Source organism: Chiroxiphia lanceolata, chromosome 11, assembly GCF_009829145.1.
Source record: "Chiroxiphia lanceolata isolate bChiLan1 chromosome 11, bChiLan1.pri, whole genome shotgun sequence".
Taxonomy (NCBI): domain Eukaryota; kingdom Metazoa; phylum Chordata; class Aves; order Passeriformes; family Pipridae; genus Chiroxiphia; species Chiroxiphia lanceolata.
In genome coordinates this window covers 18,130,163-18,146,987 of record NC_045647.1, presented here as the reverse complement: position 1 = coordinate 18,146,987, position 16,825 = coordinate 18,130,163, and the positions used below count along the sequence as shown (strand labels likewise).

The window sequence follows — 16,825 nt, the reverse complement described above, 5'->3', positions numbered from 1 at the left end:
CCTACTCGACCATCATTGTGCTGAGGAAGGTGGATGGCAAAAAACTGTAGAAAAAACGACACGCACTGATGAGGAGAGAGTGGCAGGGACTGCCTGTCAAAACATGGAGGGAGCCCATGAAGCAACTCACCAGGCAGAACTCGTGGGCACAGATCCCATTTCTCTGGAGATTTTCCCCGCAGATGTCCAGGTCAGCCTCTGGTTGCTGACACAGCAGGCATGCTGGAGGGGAGAGAGACAATGGCCCCGGTCATGGCACCTGTACTGCCCGCCCCGACAGCCCCTCTGCCAGGCTGAGGGAGGGGCACTTTGCTCTCACCTGGCTCCCTCCCTTCGAGGGGCTCCTCCTCCCTGTCTGACATGGGACGTGTCAGCGGTGGGTCCCTGTCTCTCTGTCCCACCGGTGAGTGGAGCTCTCAGCATGGGTGCTCTAACACGGCTCCTGTCACGGTGACTTCAGGATCTGCTGGATGAATTTGGGGTCTGACAATGCTGGTGGGAGCGGTTTCGCCTGCAGTCAGGACTCCAACTGCTGGAGCAGCTGCTGTCCTCAGCTGCTGGGAAGCTGCTCTGGGATTACCCCAATGTTACCTGACTGTCAGAGCTGGAGCTGCTCATCTTCTGTGATGGGGATTCCAGAGTCTCCTCCGATGTTGCTTGTCAGTTGGCATGGAGTTTGCTCATACTGGGGGTGATGGTCTCGTATTCCTTGGAGTTGTCAGAAGAGTCCTTCATGAGAACAACAGCTCTGAGTCTTAACTGGAGGCTGTAAGGGGAAGCAGGAGGGTCAAGGCCGCTCCAGGCCTGGGACAAGATAGGCCAGAGCAGTGTCTCCAGCCCTTCTGGAGCAGACAAGCTCTGCCAAACCTATCCTGGGCACCCGCTGCAAGGCCCAGGGGCACCAGGGTGCTTTGCCTCTTACCTATGCCCAGACCAACACAGCCATCAGAGTCCCAGCAGGTTGTGCTGTCCCTCAGGCCAGAGCAGTGTCTGGGGGTGCCCTCGGCAGCACAGGAGGAGCACAGGAGCAGTTCCCAGGACCTGGGGAAGCAAATGGGTTCATGGAGGTGCTGAGTTCTTCTTCTGGGCCCTTCTGCTTCAAGCCCTGCAGAGCCCTGGGGTGCAGCTTTGGCAACTTACCCCTCCTCCTCTGCCTCCTGCCTGCCTCCTGGACAAAGGCACTCACTGGCATCGCAATTCCTGTGTTTCTGTCCTGGCTCAGCGAATGCATTCAAGGCCTCCCATGATGTTGGTCTGATGGGAAAAGGAAAACTGATGAGCCCCCTCTGCCCCGGCATTGGGCAGGTGCAGGGTGTCCCTGCTCTTCCCCCTGTGCCATCACAGCAGGAGATGGTGGCCCCGCTCTGGCCACAGATGCAGCAGCTCTGGAAAGAGCAGAGCAGCCCCATCAGCAGCAGCCTCAGGGCCTCCTCCTTCTCCCAGAGCTGGTTGGAAGGGCTGGGCTTTCTTGCTTGGGGTCTGGGCCAAGCTCCAGCAAACCTCGCCTGGCACAAATCTCCCTGCTCTTCTCAGGCTCTCACCTTCTGTGCTTCCTGGGAGACTACATCTAGGATACCCCCTGGGAGGAAAATCCTGAGTCCTACTCGATCAACTGCGTGGTGAAGGAGGTGGCTGGTAAAAAACTGCAGGAAAAATGTTACGCAGTGATGAGCAGAGAGTGGCAGGGACTGCCTGTCAAAAAATGGAGGGAGCCCACAGAGCAACTCACCAGGCAGAACTCGTGGACACAGAACCCATTTCTCTGGAGATTTTCCCCGCAGATGTCCGGGTCAGCCTCTGGTTGCTGACACAGCAGGCATGCTGGAGGGGAGAGAGACAATGGCCCCGGGCATGGCACCTGTACTGCCCACACCGACAGCCCCTCTACCAGGCTGCAGGAGGGGCACTTTGCTCTCACCTGGCTCCCTCCCTTTGGGGGCCTCCTCCTCTCTGTCTGGTGTGGGACGTGTCAGTGGTGAGTCCCTGTCTCACCGTCTGAGCGGTGAGTGGGACTCCCAGAACTGGGTGCTCTCTCACGCCTTCCATCACGGCGACTTCGGGATCCGCTGGATGAATTTGAGGTCCGACGCTGCTGCCGGGAGTGCTGTTGCCTTTGGGAGGTCCTGGCTGCTGTCTCCCTCGAGTTTCGCCTCCCAGCACTCGGTGCTGGCGTGCGGTTCCTGCCGTGGGGACTTCTGGACCGGCCAGATGGATTTGAGGTCCGACTTTGGCGGCGGGAGCTATTTCGCCTGCGGGATGTCCCTGATTCTTCCTGGCTGGGCCTGCGCCTCCCAGTACTTGATGCTGGGACATGGCTCCTCTCACGGCGACTTCTGGACCGATGGTGTGGATTTTGTGGCCGACGTTGCTGGCGGGAGCGGTTTCGGCTGCTGGATGTCTCTGATGCTTCCTGGGTGGAGGTGCAGCTCTCAGCCCTTGCTGTTCTCACGTGGCTCCTCTGACGTCGACTTCTGGACCGAAGGTGTGGATTTTGGGGCCGACGTTGCTGGCGGGAGCGGTTTCGGTTGCTGGATGTCTCTGATGCCTCCTCGCTGCGGCTGCGCCTCCGAGGACTTGGTGGCGGTGGCAAACAGATCCTGTCCTGGGGACTCGGGGACCGGAGGTATGGCGAACACCTCCTGTCCTGGGGACTCGGGGACCGAAGGTGTGGATTCTGGGGACGACTTTGCCGGCGAGAGCGTCTTCGCCTGCGGGATGTCCCCGACTGTCTCTGCCTGGGCCTGCACCTCGCAGCAGTTGGTTCTGGCACATGGCTGCTGTCATGGGGACTTCTGGACCGAAGTTGTGGAGTTTGAGGCCGACTTTGCCGGCGGGTGCGGTTTTGCCGGCGGTCAGGCCTCCGCCTGCGAGAGCAGCTGCTGTCCTCAGTTTCTGGGATGTTGCTGTGCGATGGCCTTGATGTTACCTGACTATAGAGGCTGGGGCTGCTCGTCTCCTCTGAGGGAGATTCCAGAGACTGCTCTGATGCTGCCTGTTGGCTGGTGCTGGGGGTGATGCTCTCGTGTTCTGTTGACACAGCAGGAGACTCCTCCATGAGTCTAGCAAGGATTGAGAATTCACCGGAGGCTGTAAGGGAAAGCAAGGAAGGTCAAGAGCGCCCCAGGCCCAAGGCAGAATAAGCCAGAGCAGTGCCCCCAGCCTTCCTGGAGCTGACAAGCTCTGCCAAGACCACCCTGGGCACGCATTGCAAGGCCCAGGGGCACCTGACCCAGGGGCATTCAGGTGCTTTGCTTCTTACATGTGAGGTACTCAACACAGCTGTCACAATCACAGTTGTTCGTGCAGACTGTCGTGCCACAGCAGTGTCTGCGGGTGCTATGGCGAGCACAGTTGTCACATTCCCAGCTGGTTGTGCTGTCCCTCAGGCCAGAGCAGTGTCTGTGAGTGCCCTCGGCAGCACAGGAGGAGCACAGGAGCAGTTCCCAGGGCCTGGAAAAGCAAACAGGTTCATGGAGGTGAGGGCAAAGTGTCCAAAGCTCTTCTCCTGGGTCCTTCTGTTTCAAGCCCTGCAGAGCCCCGGGGTGCAGCTTCAGCAACTTACCCCTCCTCCTCTGCCTCCTGCCTGCCTCCTGGACAAAGGCACTCACTGGCATCACAGTGCCTGTGTCTCTCTCCCAGCTCATCGAATGCAGTAGTGCTCTCCCACGATGGTAGCCTGATGGGAGAAGGAAAACTGATGAGCTCCCTCTGCCCTGACATTGGGCAGGTGCAGGGTGTCCCTGCTCTTCCCCCTGTGCCATTTCCAGCTCCTGCGGGAAGCTGAACCCAGGACTCACGGAACAGGGCAGGGCCAGGACTGCTGGGGCAGGCCCTGGCACAGCACTTGCCACTTGCACCCCCTGTGTTGTGAGCCAGGCAGAAGGACACCAACCTGAAGGGGATTCGGATCCCCATGGTGAACATATCCATGAGAAATGCCTGCCTATTTCTGCAGGTGGGGCACCGGAGGGTTAAAAATCCAGAGCTCAGAGCCTGTCCCTGCAGGAGAAACACAAGCAACCAGAGTGAAGCCCTGGTGCTGCTGAGCCCCTGCTGTGCCCCCCGGGGTGACAGAACCACTCCTACTTGGATGCAGTCTCTGTGGAACCAGGCAGTTCTGCAGGCTGGGCACACCATGGTATTGAAGGTCATTCTGTGCTCCACAGGCTCCAAGCAGATGAGGCATTCGGTGCCCGGCTCTGGAGTCGCCTCCACTGTCTGCTCTGGGCTGTGTGTGGGGCAGAAGGCCCTGGGGGGAAAAGGGGTGGGTGAGGTGAGAAGTGCTGGGCCCTTCCCTGGTGGTGGCAAGGAGGGGACAGGAGGTACCTGTATGGTGTAATGAACTGGGTGACACAGCGTCCCTGCTTGGCACAGGGCAGGTGGAAGCTCAGGTCACATTCTGTATCACAGCAAGAGATGGTGGCCCCGCTCTTGCCACAGATGCAGCAGCTCTGGAAAGAGCAGAGCAGCCCCATCAGCAGCAGCCTCAGGGCCTCCTCCTTCTCCCAGAGCTGGTTGGAAGGGCTGGGCTTTCTTGCTTGGGGTCTGGGACAAGCTCCAGCAAACCTCGCCTGGCACAAATCTCCCTGCTCTTCTCAGGCTCTCACCGTCTGTGCCGCCCGGTTGACTGCATGTAGGATATCCCTTGGGAGAAAGCCCTGGAGTCCTACTCTTTCATTCTCTTGCTGATCAAGGAGGCTGGCAAAATACTGCAGGAAAATGAAACTCACTGATGAGTAGAGAGTGGCAGGGACTGCCTGTCAAAAAGTGGAGGGAGCCCACAGAGCAACTCACCAGGCAGAACACGTGGGCACAGATTCCATGTTTCTGGAGTTTTTCCCCGCAGATGTCTGGGTCAGCCTCTGATTGCTGACACAGCAGGCATGCTGGAGGGGAGAGAGACAATGGCCCCGAGCATGACACCTGTACTGCCCGCCCCAACAGCCCCTCTGCCAGGCTGAGGGAGGGGCACTTTGCTCTCACCTGGCTCCCTCCCTCTGGGGGCCTCCTCCTCCCTGTCTGACATGGTGACTGTCAGCGGTGGGTCCCTGTCGGTGGAACACCAAGGTCTCTTCCAGGTGCTCCTTCACTGGTTCTGAGGCAGAAGTGAGACTAGTTTGCAACACAGGGCCAGAGCCCTGAGGCGTAGAGCCCCCTGACTCGCTGGTCAGCCCTGTGTGAGCCTGGTCTCTCTCTGCTGTCTTCTCCTGTCGTCTGGTTGAAGAACACTGAAGTCTCCTCCAAGTGCTCCTCCACTCTCTGTTCAAAAGAATCGAGAGGCGTTTGGAACAGAGGGGCTGTCCCTCCTCTTCCTCCTCCTCTCGGTGCCAGGTAACACTGACACTGGGCCTGAGCCCAGAGTCCCGTTTTATGCCCTTGGCCTCACGGGTCACAGTGGCCACTGTGACATCAGCATCGTGCACCTGAAATACAGGCAGGGGTGGCCCCAGCCCCCCATCACCCAGTGGGAGGCAGCCCCTTGGTAACCGAGGTTCCGAGGCGGGTCCCGAGCCCTCGGTAACCACCGAGCCGGGCGGCTGCTGCTGCAGCAAGCGCAGGGTCAAATGCCAGACCCTGGGGCAGCCACCCAGGGCTGTTGGGCAGCCACTGCTGCACGAAAAGTGCTGTTCAGGCAGTGCCACTTCAGGGCTCTGGCCCTGGCCAAGGCAAATCTCTGCTCCTGCCCCTGGCACAGGGAACACTGCCAGCACATCAGGGACGCTGATTCCCCAGCAGAGGTGCCTGAGGGCTGCAGGAAAGCCGACATCACTCCAGTCTTCCAAAAGGGCAGCAAGAGGGACCCAGGAAATGATAGGCCCATCAGTGTCACCTCCATCCCCAGAAAGGGGACAAACAGCTCATGCTGCATGTCATCTCTAAGCCTGTGGAATAAAAGGAAGGGAAAATCATGCTTGACCAGTCTCCTAGCCTGCTCTGCTGGAGTGATGACTGGCTGGGTACATGAGGGGAGAGCAGTGCCTGTTGTCTGCCGTGACTTCAGCAAGGCTTTTGACCCTACCTCCCAGAACACCCTCACAGGCAGCTCAGGAAGTGTGGCTTAGACGAGTGGACACTGAGGGGGTTGACACCTGGCTGAATGGCAGAGCTCAGAGGGTTGTGAGCGCGGGGCTCAGTGCTGGGGCCAGCCTCGTTTGACCGATTGCCCGGTGACCTGGCAGAAGGGACGGAGAGCACTCTCAGCACGTTTGCTGATGATATGGGACTGGGAGGAGTGGCTGAGGCACCACAAGGCTCTGCTGCCATCCAGCGAGTCCTGGGCAGGCTCAAGCGTTGGGCACAGAGGCACCTAGTAAATAGCAAAAAAATCTGGTAGCTGGGTCTTTGTCTCGCTGCCTGAATTCAAGCTGGCAGGCAGATTTTAAACCAGCACAGGGCATAGCTGCCCCTTGTGTAAGTACCACACTGCAGCGCAGATTAGAGCCGTACAAGGGTAGAAGACTTGGGGTTGGGAGAGCCCTTTAAAGGCCACCCTGTGCAAATCCCGCAGCCTCGGGGCTTCCACAGGCAGCCCCAGGGCTCTGGGCAGGGCACAGTCCACAGATGTGCCCGGGAGACAAGGCTCCTGTGCTGGAGCCTCTGTGGAGCTGCTGGGAGCCGGATGTTTTTCCCTGAGCTGGTTGGAAGGGATGGGGTTTCTTTCCTGGGCTCTGGCCGGGACGCAGCTCTGAGGTCCTGTCCCACTCGGCAGGTTTTGGGAAAGGTCGATGGATAACCTCTGGGTGGCGCACGGGGCAGTTTTTGCCTCCAGGGCAGCGAAGCCCAACGCGCGGCACTCGCCTCTCGCCGTCCTCTCCTGCGCTCCGTTGCGCGGGACCCTTTCCCCGCTCGGGCCCACGAGCATTTCGGTGCCCAAGCTCCGCGCCCGCGCTCCCCTCGCTGCCACAATGTTCCCGACGCTTTTCCCGGGCTCGCGGCCCTCCCTCGTGCCCGAGCGCCGCCGCTCCAGCGCCGACCGCGGCCGTTCCCAAAGCGCCGGCCGTGTGCGGGGAGGGCGGGAAGGCTCGGGGCGACTGAGTGCGGGGGCTGCCCCGGGCAGAGCTCCCCCTGCGATCCCAGCGCGCTCCCGGCGGGCACTTTGGAGCCAGGCAGCCATTTCTGCGGGCTCTTGGAGCGGGAAGCGGTCGCCGCTGGCTCACAGCGTACAGATGTGCCTGGGGGACGAGGCTGCCCCGGCAACACCGCCGTGCGCGGGCAGCGGGGGCCGCCCTGAGGGGAACCCCGCCATGGCACCGCCGGGGCCGCCCCGCACAGCCGGGCTGCGGCTGCCCACACCTGAGGGGAACCCCGCCATGGCACCGCCGGAGCCGCCCCGCACAGCCGGGCTGAGGCTGCCCACACCTGAGGGGAACCCCGCCATGGCACCGCCGGGGCGCTCCTGCCCCCGGGCCGCCGGCAGCAGGGACAGGACGGGGCTGCCAACACCCCGCCACTGCTTCCCTGCCTTCCGTGCATCAAGGCGGTGGCACCGCTGCATTGCAAAACATTCCCAACGTCTCCCTTGCAACACCAAGGGGAAACCATAGAATAGGAAGGAAAGGAAAGCTGTGCCAAAAGCCAAGGGGGATGAAAGGGAAACCTGAACAAAGATACTACTAAGCCTTGGGCTTTGCAATAGCCTCCAAAGTGTCAGGTGAAACATTAGGATGAAACAATCTACTAAACGCTGCAACATCCAAAGTGCCACTTGCATCATTTTGAAAATACACTAAAATATTTTAAAAAGCAGTCCTATACATTTATTGAAGAGATTTGATAAGTTGCTGACAGAACCAGTTTCACGTGTGTGATGTCCTTGATGCTTCCTGGCTGGGGGTGCATCTCCCAGCACTTGGGGCTGCCACACGGCTCCTGTCACGGCAACTTCTACATTGGCTGCATTAATTTGGGGTCCGATGTTGCTGGCAGGACTGATTTTGCCTTTGGGATGTCCTCGATGCTTCCTGGCCGCTGTGGCACCTCCCAGCCCTTGCTGATCTCACGTGGCTCCTGTCCCGATGACTTCTGGACTGGCTCTGTGTGTTGGGGGTCTGATATTGCTGCCAGAAGCGGTTTCGCTTGCAGAATGTCCCTGTTTGTGTCTGCCCGGGCCTGCGTCTCCCAGGACTTGGTGCTGGCTCATGGCTCCTGTCATGGGGACTTTGGGACTGGCTCTGGGGATTTGGGGTCTGACACTCCTGCTGGGTGTAGTTTTGCCTTTGGGATGTCCTCACTGCAGTGTCTCCCTTGGGTTTTGCCTCTCAGAACTCGATGTGACATGCAGTTACTGTCATGAGGAGTCCAGGACCGGCCATATGAATTGGGGTCCGACGTTCCTGGCACAAGCGGTTTTGTGTCAGGTCAGGCCCAGGACTGCTGGAGCAGATGCTGACCTCAGGTTCTGAGGAGCTGCTGTGGGATGAGTCTGATTTCACCTGGCTCTCAGAGCTGGGGCTGCTCGTCTCCTGTGAGGGAGATTGCAGAGACTGCTCTGATGTTGCCTGTTGATTGGTGCTGGGGTTGCTGGTCTCTGGTGCTGGAGAACTGGCAGACATCCCCGATGGCACCTGGTTACCAGTGCTGGGGCTGATGGACCCGGGTTCATGGGAAGGCTCCAATCCTGACTGTGTGGACAGGTTGGGGCCGTCAGGCTCAGGCTCTTCCATGGGGGCTGTAAGGGGAAGCGGGAATGTCAAAGCCACCCAGAGCAAGACAGGCCAGAGCAGTGCCTCCAGCTCTCCTGGAGCAGACAGGCTCTGCCAAACCTACCCTGGGCACCCGCTGCCAGGCCCAGGGGCACCAGGGTGCTTTGCCTCTTACCTGTGCCCAGACCAGCACAGCCATCACATTCCCAGCTGGTTGTGCTGTCTCTCAGGCCGGAGCAGTGTCTGTGGGTGCCCTCAGCAGCACAGGAGGAGCACAGGAGCAGTTCCCAGGACCTGGGGAAGCAAACGGGTTCATGGAGGTGAGGACAAAGTGTCCAAAGCATGGGATTATCTGGTTGAGCTCTTCTCCTGGGCCCTTCTGTTCAAGCCCTGCAGAGCCCCGGGGTGCAGCTTTGGCAACTTACCCCTCCTCCTCTGCCTCCTGCCTGCCTCCTGGACAAAGGCACTCACTGGCATCACAGTGCCTGTGTCTGTCTCTTGGCTCGGCGAATGCATTCAAGCCCTCCCCTCGTGGTGGTCTGATGGGAAAAGGAAAACTGATGAGCTCCCTCTGCCCTGGCATTGGGCAGGTGCAGGGTGTCCCTGCTCTTCCCCCTGTGCCATTTCCAGCTCCTGCGGGAAGCTGAACCCGGGACTCACGGAACAGGGCAGGGCCAGGACTGCTGGGGCAGGCCCTGGCACAGCACTTGCCACTTGCACCCCCTGTGTTGTGAGCCAGGCAGAAGGACACCAACCTGAAGGGGATTCGGATCCCCATGGTGAACATATCCATGAGAAATGCCTGCCTATTTCTGCAGGTGGGGCACCGGAGGGTTAAAAATCCAGAGCTCAGAGCCTGTCCCTGCAGGAGAAACACAAGCAACCAGAGTGAAGCCCTGGTGCTGCTGAGCCCCTGCTGTGCCCCCTGGGGTGACAGAACCACTCCTACTTGGATGCAGTCCCTGTGGAGCCAGGTGGTTTTGCAGGCTGGGCACACCATGGTATTGGAGGTCATTCTGTGCTCCACAGGCTCCATGCAGATGAGGCATTGGGTGCCCGGCTCTGGAGTCGCCTCCACTGTCTGCTCTGGGCTGTGTGTGGGGCAGAAGGCCCTGGGGGGAAAAGGGGTGGGTGAGGTGAGAAGTGCTGGGCCCTTCCCTGGTGGTGGCAAGGAGGGGACAGGAGGTACCTGTACGGTGTAATGAACTGGGTGACACAGCGTCCCTGCTTGGCACAGGGCAGGTGGAAACTCAGGTCACATTCTGTATCACAGCAAGAGATGGTGGCCCCGCTCTGGCCACAGATGCAGCAGCTCTGGAAAGAGCAGAGCAGCCCCATCAGCAGCAGCCTCAGGGCCTCCTCCTTCTCCCAGAGCTGGTTGGAAGGGCTGGGCTTTCTTGCTTGGGGTCTGGGCCAAGCTCCAGCAAACCTCGCCTGGCACAAATCTCCCTGCTCTTCTCAGGCTCTCACCTTCGGTGCTGCCCGGGAGACTACATCTTGGATATCCCTTGGGAGAAAGCCAAAGAGTCCTACTCGACCATCATTGTGCTGAGGAAGGTGGATGGCAAAAAACTGTAGAAAAAACAACACGCACTGATGAGGAGAGAGTGTCAGGGACTGCCTGTCAAAACATGGAGGGAGCCCATGAAGCAACTCACCGGGCAGAACACGTGGACACAGAGCCCGTATCTCTGGAGTTTTTCTCCACACATGTCCAGATCAGCCTCTGATTGTTGACACAGCAGGCATGCTGGAGGGGAGAGAGACAATGGCACCTCTGCAGGGCTGGGGCAGCTTCCCTGAGGGATCGACCCCGAGGGCTGCTCTGTCCCTGCCTGGCTGGCTGAAGGGCAGGGCTGGAGGTGTTGGGGAGGATGGGACATTGTGGGCACGGGTGTCCCAGCAGGTGTCCCCTGCCCCAGCTGGGCCCCACTTGATGAGGAAAGGAGGGTCCCAGCCCCGGGATGCCTGGACAGCTCCTGCCTACCTGTGACACTGCTTCTGGCCCCACTCTGGCCACCCCAACAGCCCCTCTGCCAGGCTGAGGGAGGGGCACTTTGCTCTCACCTGGCTCCCTCCCTTCGAGGGGCTCCTCCTCCTTGTCTGACATGGGACGTGTCAGTGGTGGGTCCCTGTCTCACTGTCCCACTGGTGAGTGGAGCTCTCAGCATGGGAGCTCTAACACGGCTCCTGTCACGGTGACTTCAGGATCTGCTGGATGAATTTGGGGTCTGACAATGCTGGTGGTCTCGGGTTCCCTGGAGTTGTCAGAAGGTTCCAGTCCTGACAGTCAGGCCATGCTGGGGCCAGCAAGGTCCAAGTCATCTCTGGAGGCTGGAAGGGGAAGCAGGAATGTCAAGGCCACCTCAGACCCAGGGCAGGATAGGCCAGAGCAGTACTGCCAGTGCTCCTGGAGCAGACAGGCTCTGCCAAACCCACCCTGGGCACCCACCGCCAGCCCCTGCCTGGCACCTGGCCAAGGGGAAGGGAACCCCAGTGCTTTGGAAAAGAGGGTCCCAGTCCCGGGATGCTTGGACAGCTCCTGCCTCCCCCTGCCACCGCTCCCAGCCCCACACTGGCCACCCTGATAGCCCCTCTGCCAGGCTGAGGGAGGGGCACTTTGCTCTCACCTGGCTCCCTCCCTTTGGGGGCCTCCTCCTCTCTGTCTGGTGTGGGACGTGTCAGTGGTGAGTCCCTGTCTCACCGTCTGAGCGGTGAGTGGGACTCCCAGCACTGGGTGCTCTCTCACGCCTTCCATCACGGCGACTTCGGGATCCGCTGGATGAATTTGAGGTCCGACGCTGCTGCCGGGAGTGCTGTTGCCTTTGGGAGGTCCTGGCTGCTGTCTCCCTCGAGTTTCGCCTCCCAGCACTCGGTGCTGGCGTGCGGTTCCTGCCGTGGGGACTTCTGGACCGGCCAGATGGATTTGAGGTCCGACTTTGGCGGCGGGAGCTATTTCGCCTGCGGGATGTCCCTGATTCTTCCTGGCTGGGCCTGCGCCTCCCAGTACTTGATGCTGGGACATGGCTCCTCTCACGGCGACTTCTGGACCGATGGTGTGGATTTTGTGGCCGACGTTGCTGGCGGGAGCGGTTTCGGCTGCTGGATGTCTCTGATGCTTCCTGGGTGGAGGTGCAGCTCTCAGCCCTTGCTGTTCTCACGTGGCTCCTGTGACGTCGACTTCTGGACTGAAGGTGTGGATTTTGGGGCCGACGTTGCTGGCGGGCGCGGTTTCGGCAGTGGGATGTCCCTGATGCTTCCTGGGTGGGGGTGTGGTTCCCAGCACTTGGTGCTCTCACATGGTTTCTGTCATGGTGACTTCTGGACCGGCCAGATGGATTTCGGGTCTGATGTTGTTGGTGAGAGCGATTTTGTGTGCGGGATGTGCTTGATGTTTCCTGGCTGCGGCTGCTCCTCCCAGCACTCGGTGCTCTCACACGGCTCCTGTCACGGCGGCTTCTGGACCGGCCAGATGGATGTGGGGTCTGATGTTGCAGGCAAGAGCGGTTTTGCCTGCGGGATGTCCCTGATGGTCTCTGCCTGGGCCTGCGCCTCGCAGGACTTGGTGTTGGCACACGGGTCCTGTCCTGGGGACTTCTGGACCGAAGGCGTGGATTTTGGGCCCGACGTTGCCGACGGGGGTGGTTTTGCCGGCGGTCAGGCCCCCGACTGCTGGAGCAGCTGCTGTCCTCAGTTGCTGTGAAGCTGCTCTGGGATGACCCCGATGTTGCCTGACTGTCAGGGCTGGAGCTGCTCGTCTCCTGTGAGGGAGTTTGCAGAGACTGCTCCGATGTTGCCTGGGGGTTGGTATGGTGGTTGCTGGTCCGTGGTGCTGAAGTTCCAGGAGATGGCACCGGGACGCTGGTGCTGGGGCTGATGGTCTCCAGTGGTGCAGAACTGGGAGACAGCCCTGGTAGCACCAGGCTGCCTGAGTTGGTGCTGGTGGTCTCGGGTTCCCCGGAGCTGTCAGAAGGCTCCAGTCCTGACTGTCTGGCCATGCAGGGGCCAGCAAGCTCTGACTCATCTCGGGGGGCTGTGAGGAAAGGAAGGAATGTCAAGGCCACCCCAGATCTGGGGCAGGATAGGCCCGAGCAGTGCCTCCAGCTCTCCTGGAGCAGACAGGCTCTGCCAAACCCACGCTGAGCACCCACTGCCAGGCCCAGGATCAACAGGGTGCTTTGCCTGTTACCTGTGCCCAGACCAGCACAGCCATCACATTCCCAGCTGGTTATACTGTCCCTCAGGCCAGAGCAGTGTCTGTGGGTGCCCTCAGCAGCACAGGAGGAGCACAGGAGCAGTTCCCAGGACCTGGGGAAGCAAATGGGTTCATGGAGGTGAGGACAAAGTGTCCAAAGTGTGGGATTATCTGGCTGAGCTCTTCTCCTGGGCCCTTCTGCTTCAAGTCCTGCACCCTGGGGTGCAGCTTTGGCAACTTACCCCTCCTCCTCTGCCTCCTGCCTGCCTCCTGGACAAAGGCACTCACTGGCATCACAGCGCCTGTGTCTGTCTCCCAGTTCAGCGAACGCATCATTCTCCTCCCATGATGGATCTCTGAGGGAAAAGGGAAAACTGATAAGCTCCCTCTGCCCTGGCATCAGGCAGGTGCAGGGTGTCCCTGCTCCTTCCCCCTGTGCCATTTCCAGCTCCTGTGGGAAGCTGAACCTGGGACTCACGGAACAGGGCAGGGCCAGGACTGCTGGGGCAGGCCCTGGCACAGCACTTGCCACTTGCACCCCCTGTGTTGTGAACCAGGCAGAAGGACACCAACCTGAAGGGGATTCGGATTCCCAAGAGAAACATCTCCACGAGAAATTCCTGAGTGTTTCTGCAGAGGGGGCACTGGAAGGATAAAATTCCAGAGCACAGAGCCTGTCCCTGCAGGAGAAACACAAGCAACCAGAGTGAGGCCCTGGTGCTGCTGAGCCCCTGCTGTGCCCCCCGGGGTGACAGAACCACTCCTACTTGGATGCAGTCTCTGTGGAACCAGGCGGTTTTGCAGGCTGGGCACACCAGGGTGTTGAAGGTCATTCTGTGCTCCACAGGCTCCATGCAGATGAGGCATTGGGTGCCCGGCTCTGGAGTCGCCTCCACTGCCTGTTCTGGGCTGTGTGTGGGGCAGAAGGCCCTGGGGGGAAAAGGGGTGGGTGAGGTGAGAAGTGCTGGGCCCTTCCCTGGTGGTGGCAAGGAGGGGACAGGAGGTACCTGTACGGTGTAATGAACTGGGTGACACAGCGTCCCTGCTTGGCACAGGGCAGGTGGAAGCTCAGGTCACATTCTGTATCACAGCAAGAGATGGTGGCCCCGCTCTTGCCACAGATGCAGCAGCTCTGGAAAGAGCAGAGCAGCCCCATCAGCAGCAGCCTCAGGGCCTCCTCCCTCTCCCAGAGCTGGTTGGAAGGGCTGGGCTTTCTTGCTTGGGGTCTGAGCTAAGCTCCAGCAAACCTCGCCTGGCACAAATCTCCCTGCTTTTCTCAGGCTCTCACCGTCTGTGCTGCTCGGTTGACTGCATGTAGGATATCCCTTGGGAGAAAGCCCTGGAGTCCTACTCTTTCATTCTCTTGCTGATCAAGGAGGCTGGCAAAATACTGAAGGAAAGATGACGCACTGATGATGAGACAGTGTGGTGAGAACTACCCCTTGGATAGCTGGAGAGAGCCCACGGAGGAACTCACCAGGCAGAACACGTGGGCACAGATCCCATTTCTCTGGATTTTATGTCCACAGATGTCTGGGTCAGCCTCTGATTGCTGACACAGCAGGCATGCTGGAGGGGAGAGAGATAATGGCCCCAGGCATGACACCTGTACTGCCCACCCTGACAGCCCCTCTGCCAGGTTGAGGGAGGGGCACTTTGCTCTCACCTGGCTCCCTCCCTCTGGGGGCCTCCTCCTCCCTGTCTGACATGGTGACTGTCAGCGGTGGGTCCCTGTCGGTGGAACACCAAGGTCTCTTCCAGGTGCTCCTTCACTGGTTCTGAGGCAGAAGTGAGACTAGTTTGCAACACAGGGCCAGAGCCCTGAGGCGTAGAGCCCCCTGACTCGCTGGTCAGCCCTGTGTGAGCCTGGTCTCTCTCTGCCCTCTCCTTCTGTCGTCTCGTTGAGGAGCACCAAGGTCTCTTCCAGGTGCTCCTCCCCTGGTTCTGAGGCAGAAGTGAGACTAGTTTGCAACACAGGGCCAGAGCCCTGAGGCGTAGAGCCCCCTGACTCGCTGGTCAGCCCTGTGTGAGCCTGGTCTCTCTCTGCTGTCTTCTCCTGTCGTCTGGTTGAAGAACACTGAAGTCTCCTCCAAGTGCTCCTCCACTCTCTGTTCAAAAGAATCGAGAGGCGTTTGGAACAGAGGGGCTGTCCCTCCTCTTCCTCCTCCTCTCGTTGCCAGGTAACACTGACACTGGGCCTGAGCCCAGAGTCCCGTTTATGCCCTTGGCCTCACGGGTCACAGTGGCCACTGTGACATCAGCATCGTGCACCTGAAATACAGGCAGCGGTGGCCCCAGCCCCCCATCACCCAGTGGGAGGCAGCCCCTTGTAACCGAGGTTCCGAGGCGGGTCCCGAGCCCTCGGTAACCACCGAGCCGGGCGGCTGCTGCTGCAGCAAGCGCAGGTCAAATGCCAGACCCTGGGCAGCCACCCAGGGCTGTTGGGCAGCCACTGCTGCACGAAAAGTGCTGTTCAGGCAGTGCCACTTCAGGGCTCTGGCCCTGGCCAAGGCAAATCTCTGCTCCTGCCCCTGGCACAGGGAACACTGCCAGCACATCAGGGACGCTGATTCCCCAGCAGAGGTGCCTGAGGGCTTGCAGGAAAGCCGACATCACTCCAGTCTTCCAAAAGGGCAGCAAGAGGGACCCAGGAAATGATAGGCCCATCAGTGTCACCTCCATCCCCAGAAAGGGGACAAACAGCTCATGCTGCATGTCATCTCTAAGCCTGTGGAATAAAAGGAAGGGAAAATCATGCTTGACCAGTCTCCTAGCCTGCTCTGCTGGAGTGATGACTGGCTGGCTACATGAGGGGAGAGCAGTGCCTGTTGTCTGCCGTGACTTCAGCAAGGCTTTTGACCCTACCTCCCAGACCACCCTCACAGGCAGCTCAGGAAGTGTGGCTTAGACGAGTGGACACTGAGGGGGTTGACACCTGGCTGAATGGCAGAGCTCAGAGGGTTGTGAGCGTGGGGCTCAGTGCTGGGGCCAGCCTCGTTTGACCGATTGCCCGGTGACCTGGCAGAAGGGACGGAGAGCACTCTCAGCATGTTTGCTGATGATATGGGACTGGGAGGAGTGACTGAGGCACCACAAGGCTCTGCTGCCATCCAGCGAGTCCTGGGCAGGCTCAAGCGGTGGGTGCAGAGGCACCTAATCATGTTGCACAAAGGCAACCGTTGGGTCCTGCACCTGGGAAGGAATAACCCTGTGCTCCAGAACTGGTGCACTCAGCTGCTTTCCTGCTCCCTCAGGGGTCCATTGCAGCACAGACAGGCAGTTACAGCAAACTCCCTGGTGACCTAAGAACTTCTTGCACTTCTGGAAACAGAATCCATTTTCAAACACGCAACTGGGAGGCCAATGGTACTCTACTGAAAAATAATATAAAGAATAATTTGCTTACTGTCTGAAGATTACAACTTAGAAATTAAGAAACTTCAGGTGGAAGTGTGGAAAAGGAAAAGAAACAGTTTTTTATTATAAAATCTAAATAAACAACAAATGATGCCATCAAAAACTTTCAGAACAAACACAAACAAAGTCCCAATTCCCCAGGTGTGGTGGGAGAAACCTGTGGCAACCCAGGGAGGGGGAGAGAAGGCAGGACTGTCCTGGCAGTTCAACAGTTGCTCGCAGCCAGCTTAAGAAGAAGTCCCTTTTTCCCCACAGACAGTCTTGAAAGCAGAATACCTCGCTCTGAGATGGGTCCGTTTCTCTCTCTCAGTCGTCCTCCGCAAGGTGTCCGTGGGGAGAAAAAACTTCCCCTCAGAAAAAGGGAAAGAAGTGGCCAAAGACCGGGCTCCCACTCTGTCTGGTCCTGGACCAAACCCAAGAGCCCCCAGACAAAGGACTCCCCCAGCTCTCCCTGCAGCCACAAACTTCCCCAGGAGATCTCCCTCTCTCCCCGCTCCTGCGGCCCCGCTGTGCCCCCACCCCGTCCCCAACTCCCCCCATCCGGGAAAAAACAGATGGGGGAGGGGGGGTT

The 16,825-nt window shown here is 59.5% G+C and overlaps 2 protein-coding genes across 9 annotated transcripts in view; both read right to left on the bottom strand.

Annotated features, from left to right (window-relative positions):
• LOC116792532 (serine/arginine repetitive matrix protein 2-like) overlaps nt 1–16,825 on the bottom strand; it is a 280,339-nt gene that overhangs the window by 22,342 nt on the left and 241,172 nt on the right. Inside the window, 3 exon segments of the mRNA XM_032699541.1 lie at nt 320–451; nt 2,052–3,087; nt 3,260–3,450. Coding sequence (XP_032555432.1) covers nt 320–451; nt 2,052–3,087; nt 3,260–3,450 — 1,359 coding nt within the window.
• Nucleotides 4,840–15,036, bottom strand: LOC116792530 (PHD finger protein 7-like). Of its 8 annotated transcripts, XM_032699535.1 has the most exons (11): nt 14,504–15,036; nt 14,315–14,406; nt 14,126–14,227; nt 13,845–13,969; nt 13,605–13,767; nt 13,411–13,517; nt 13,080–13,193; nt 12,832–12,950; nt 11,406–12,675; nt 10,710–10,841; nt 4,840–4,886 (listed from the first exon to the last, which is right to left on the bottom strand). In XM_032699535.1, the coding sequence occupies exons 1-11, from the start codon at nt 14,544–14,546 to the stop codon at nt 4,856–4,858; spliced, it is 2,298 nt and encodes a 765-aa protein (XP_032555426.1). In that variant the 5' UTR covers nt 14,547–15,036; the 3' UTR covers nt 4,840–4,855. The 8 variants fall into 8 exon arrangements, 6 of the variants coding, with proteins under 6 accessions (XP_032555426.1, XP_032555427.1, XP_032555430.1 ...); XR_004359166.1 differs by lacking the exon at nt 10,710–10,841 and having other exon boundaries at nt 4,868–4,886; nt 11,273–12,675; nt 14,504–15,035; XM_032699539.1 differs by lacking the exons at nt 4,840–4,886; nt 10,710–10,841; nt 11,406–12,675 and adding exons at nt 8,328–8,462; nt 8,573–8,668 and having other exon boundaries at nt 14,504–15,035.

Excerpts from the sequence above, each read along its gene's own strand:
- LOC116792530 (XM_032699535.1), bottom strand. The coding sequence starts at position 14,546 with ATGTCAGACAGGGAGGAGGAGGCCCCCAGAGGGAGGGAGCCAG. Across the intron at positions 13,518-13,604 it reads TCCACAGAGACTGCATCCAA|GGACAGGCTCTGTGCTCTGG; the intron begins GTAGGAGTGGTT and ends TTTCTCCTGCAG. Across the intron at positions 4,887-10,709 it reads CCTCGAAGGGAGGGAGCCAG|CATGCCTGCTGTGTCAGCAA; the intron begins GTGAGAGCAAAG and ends TCTCCCCTCCAG.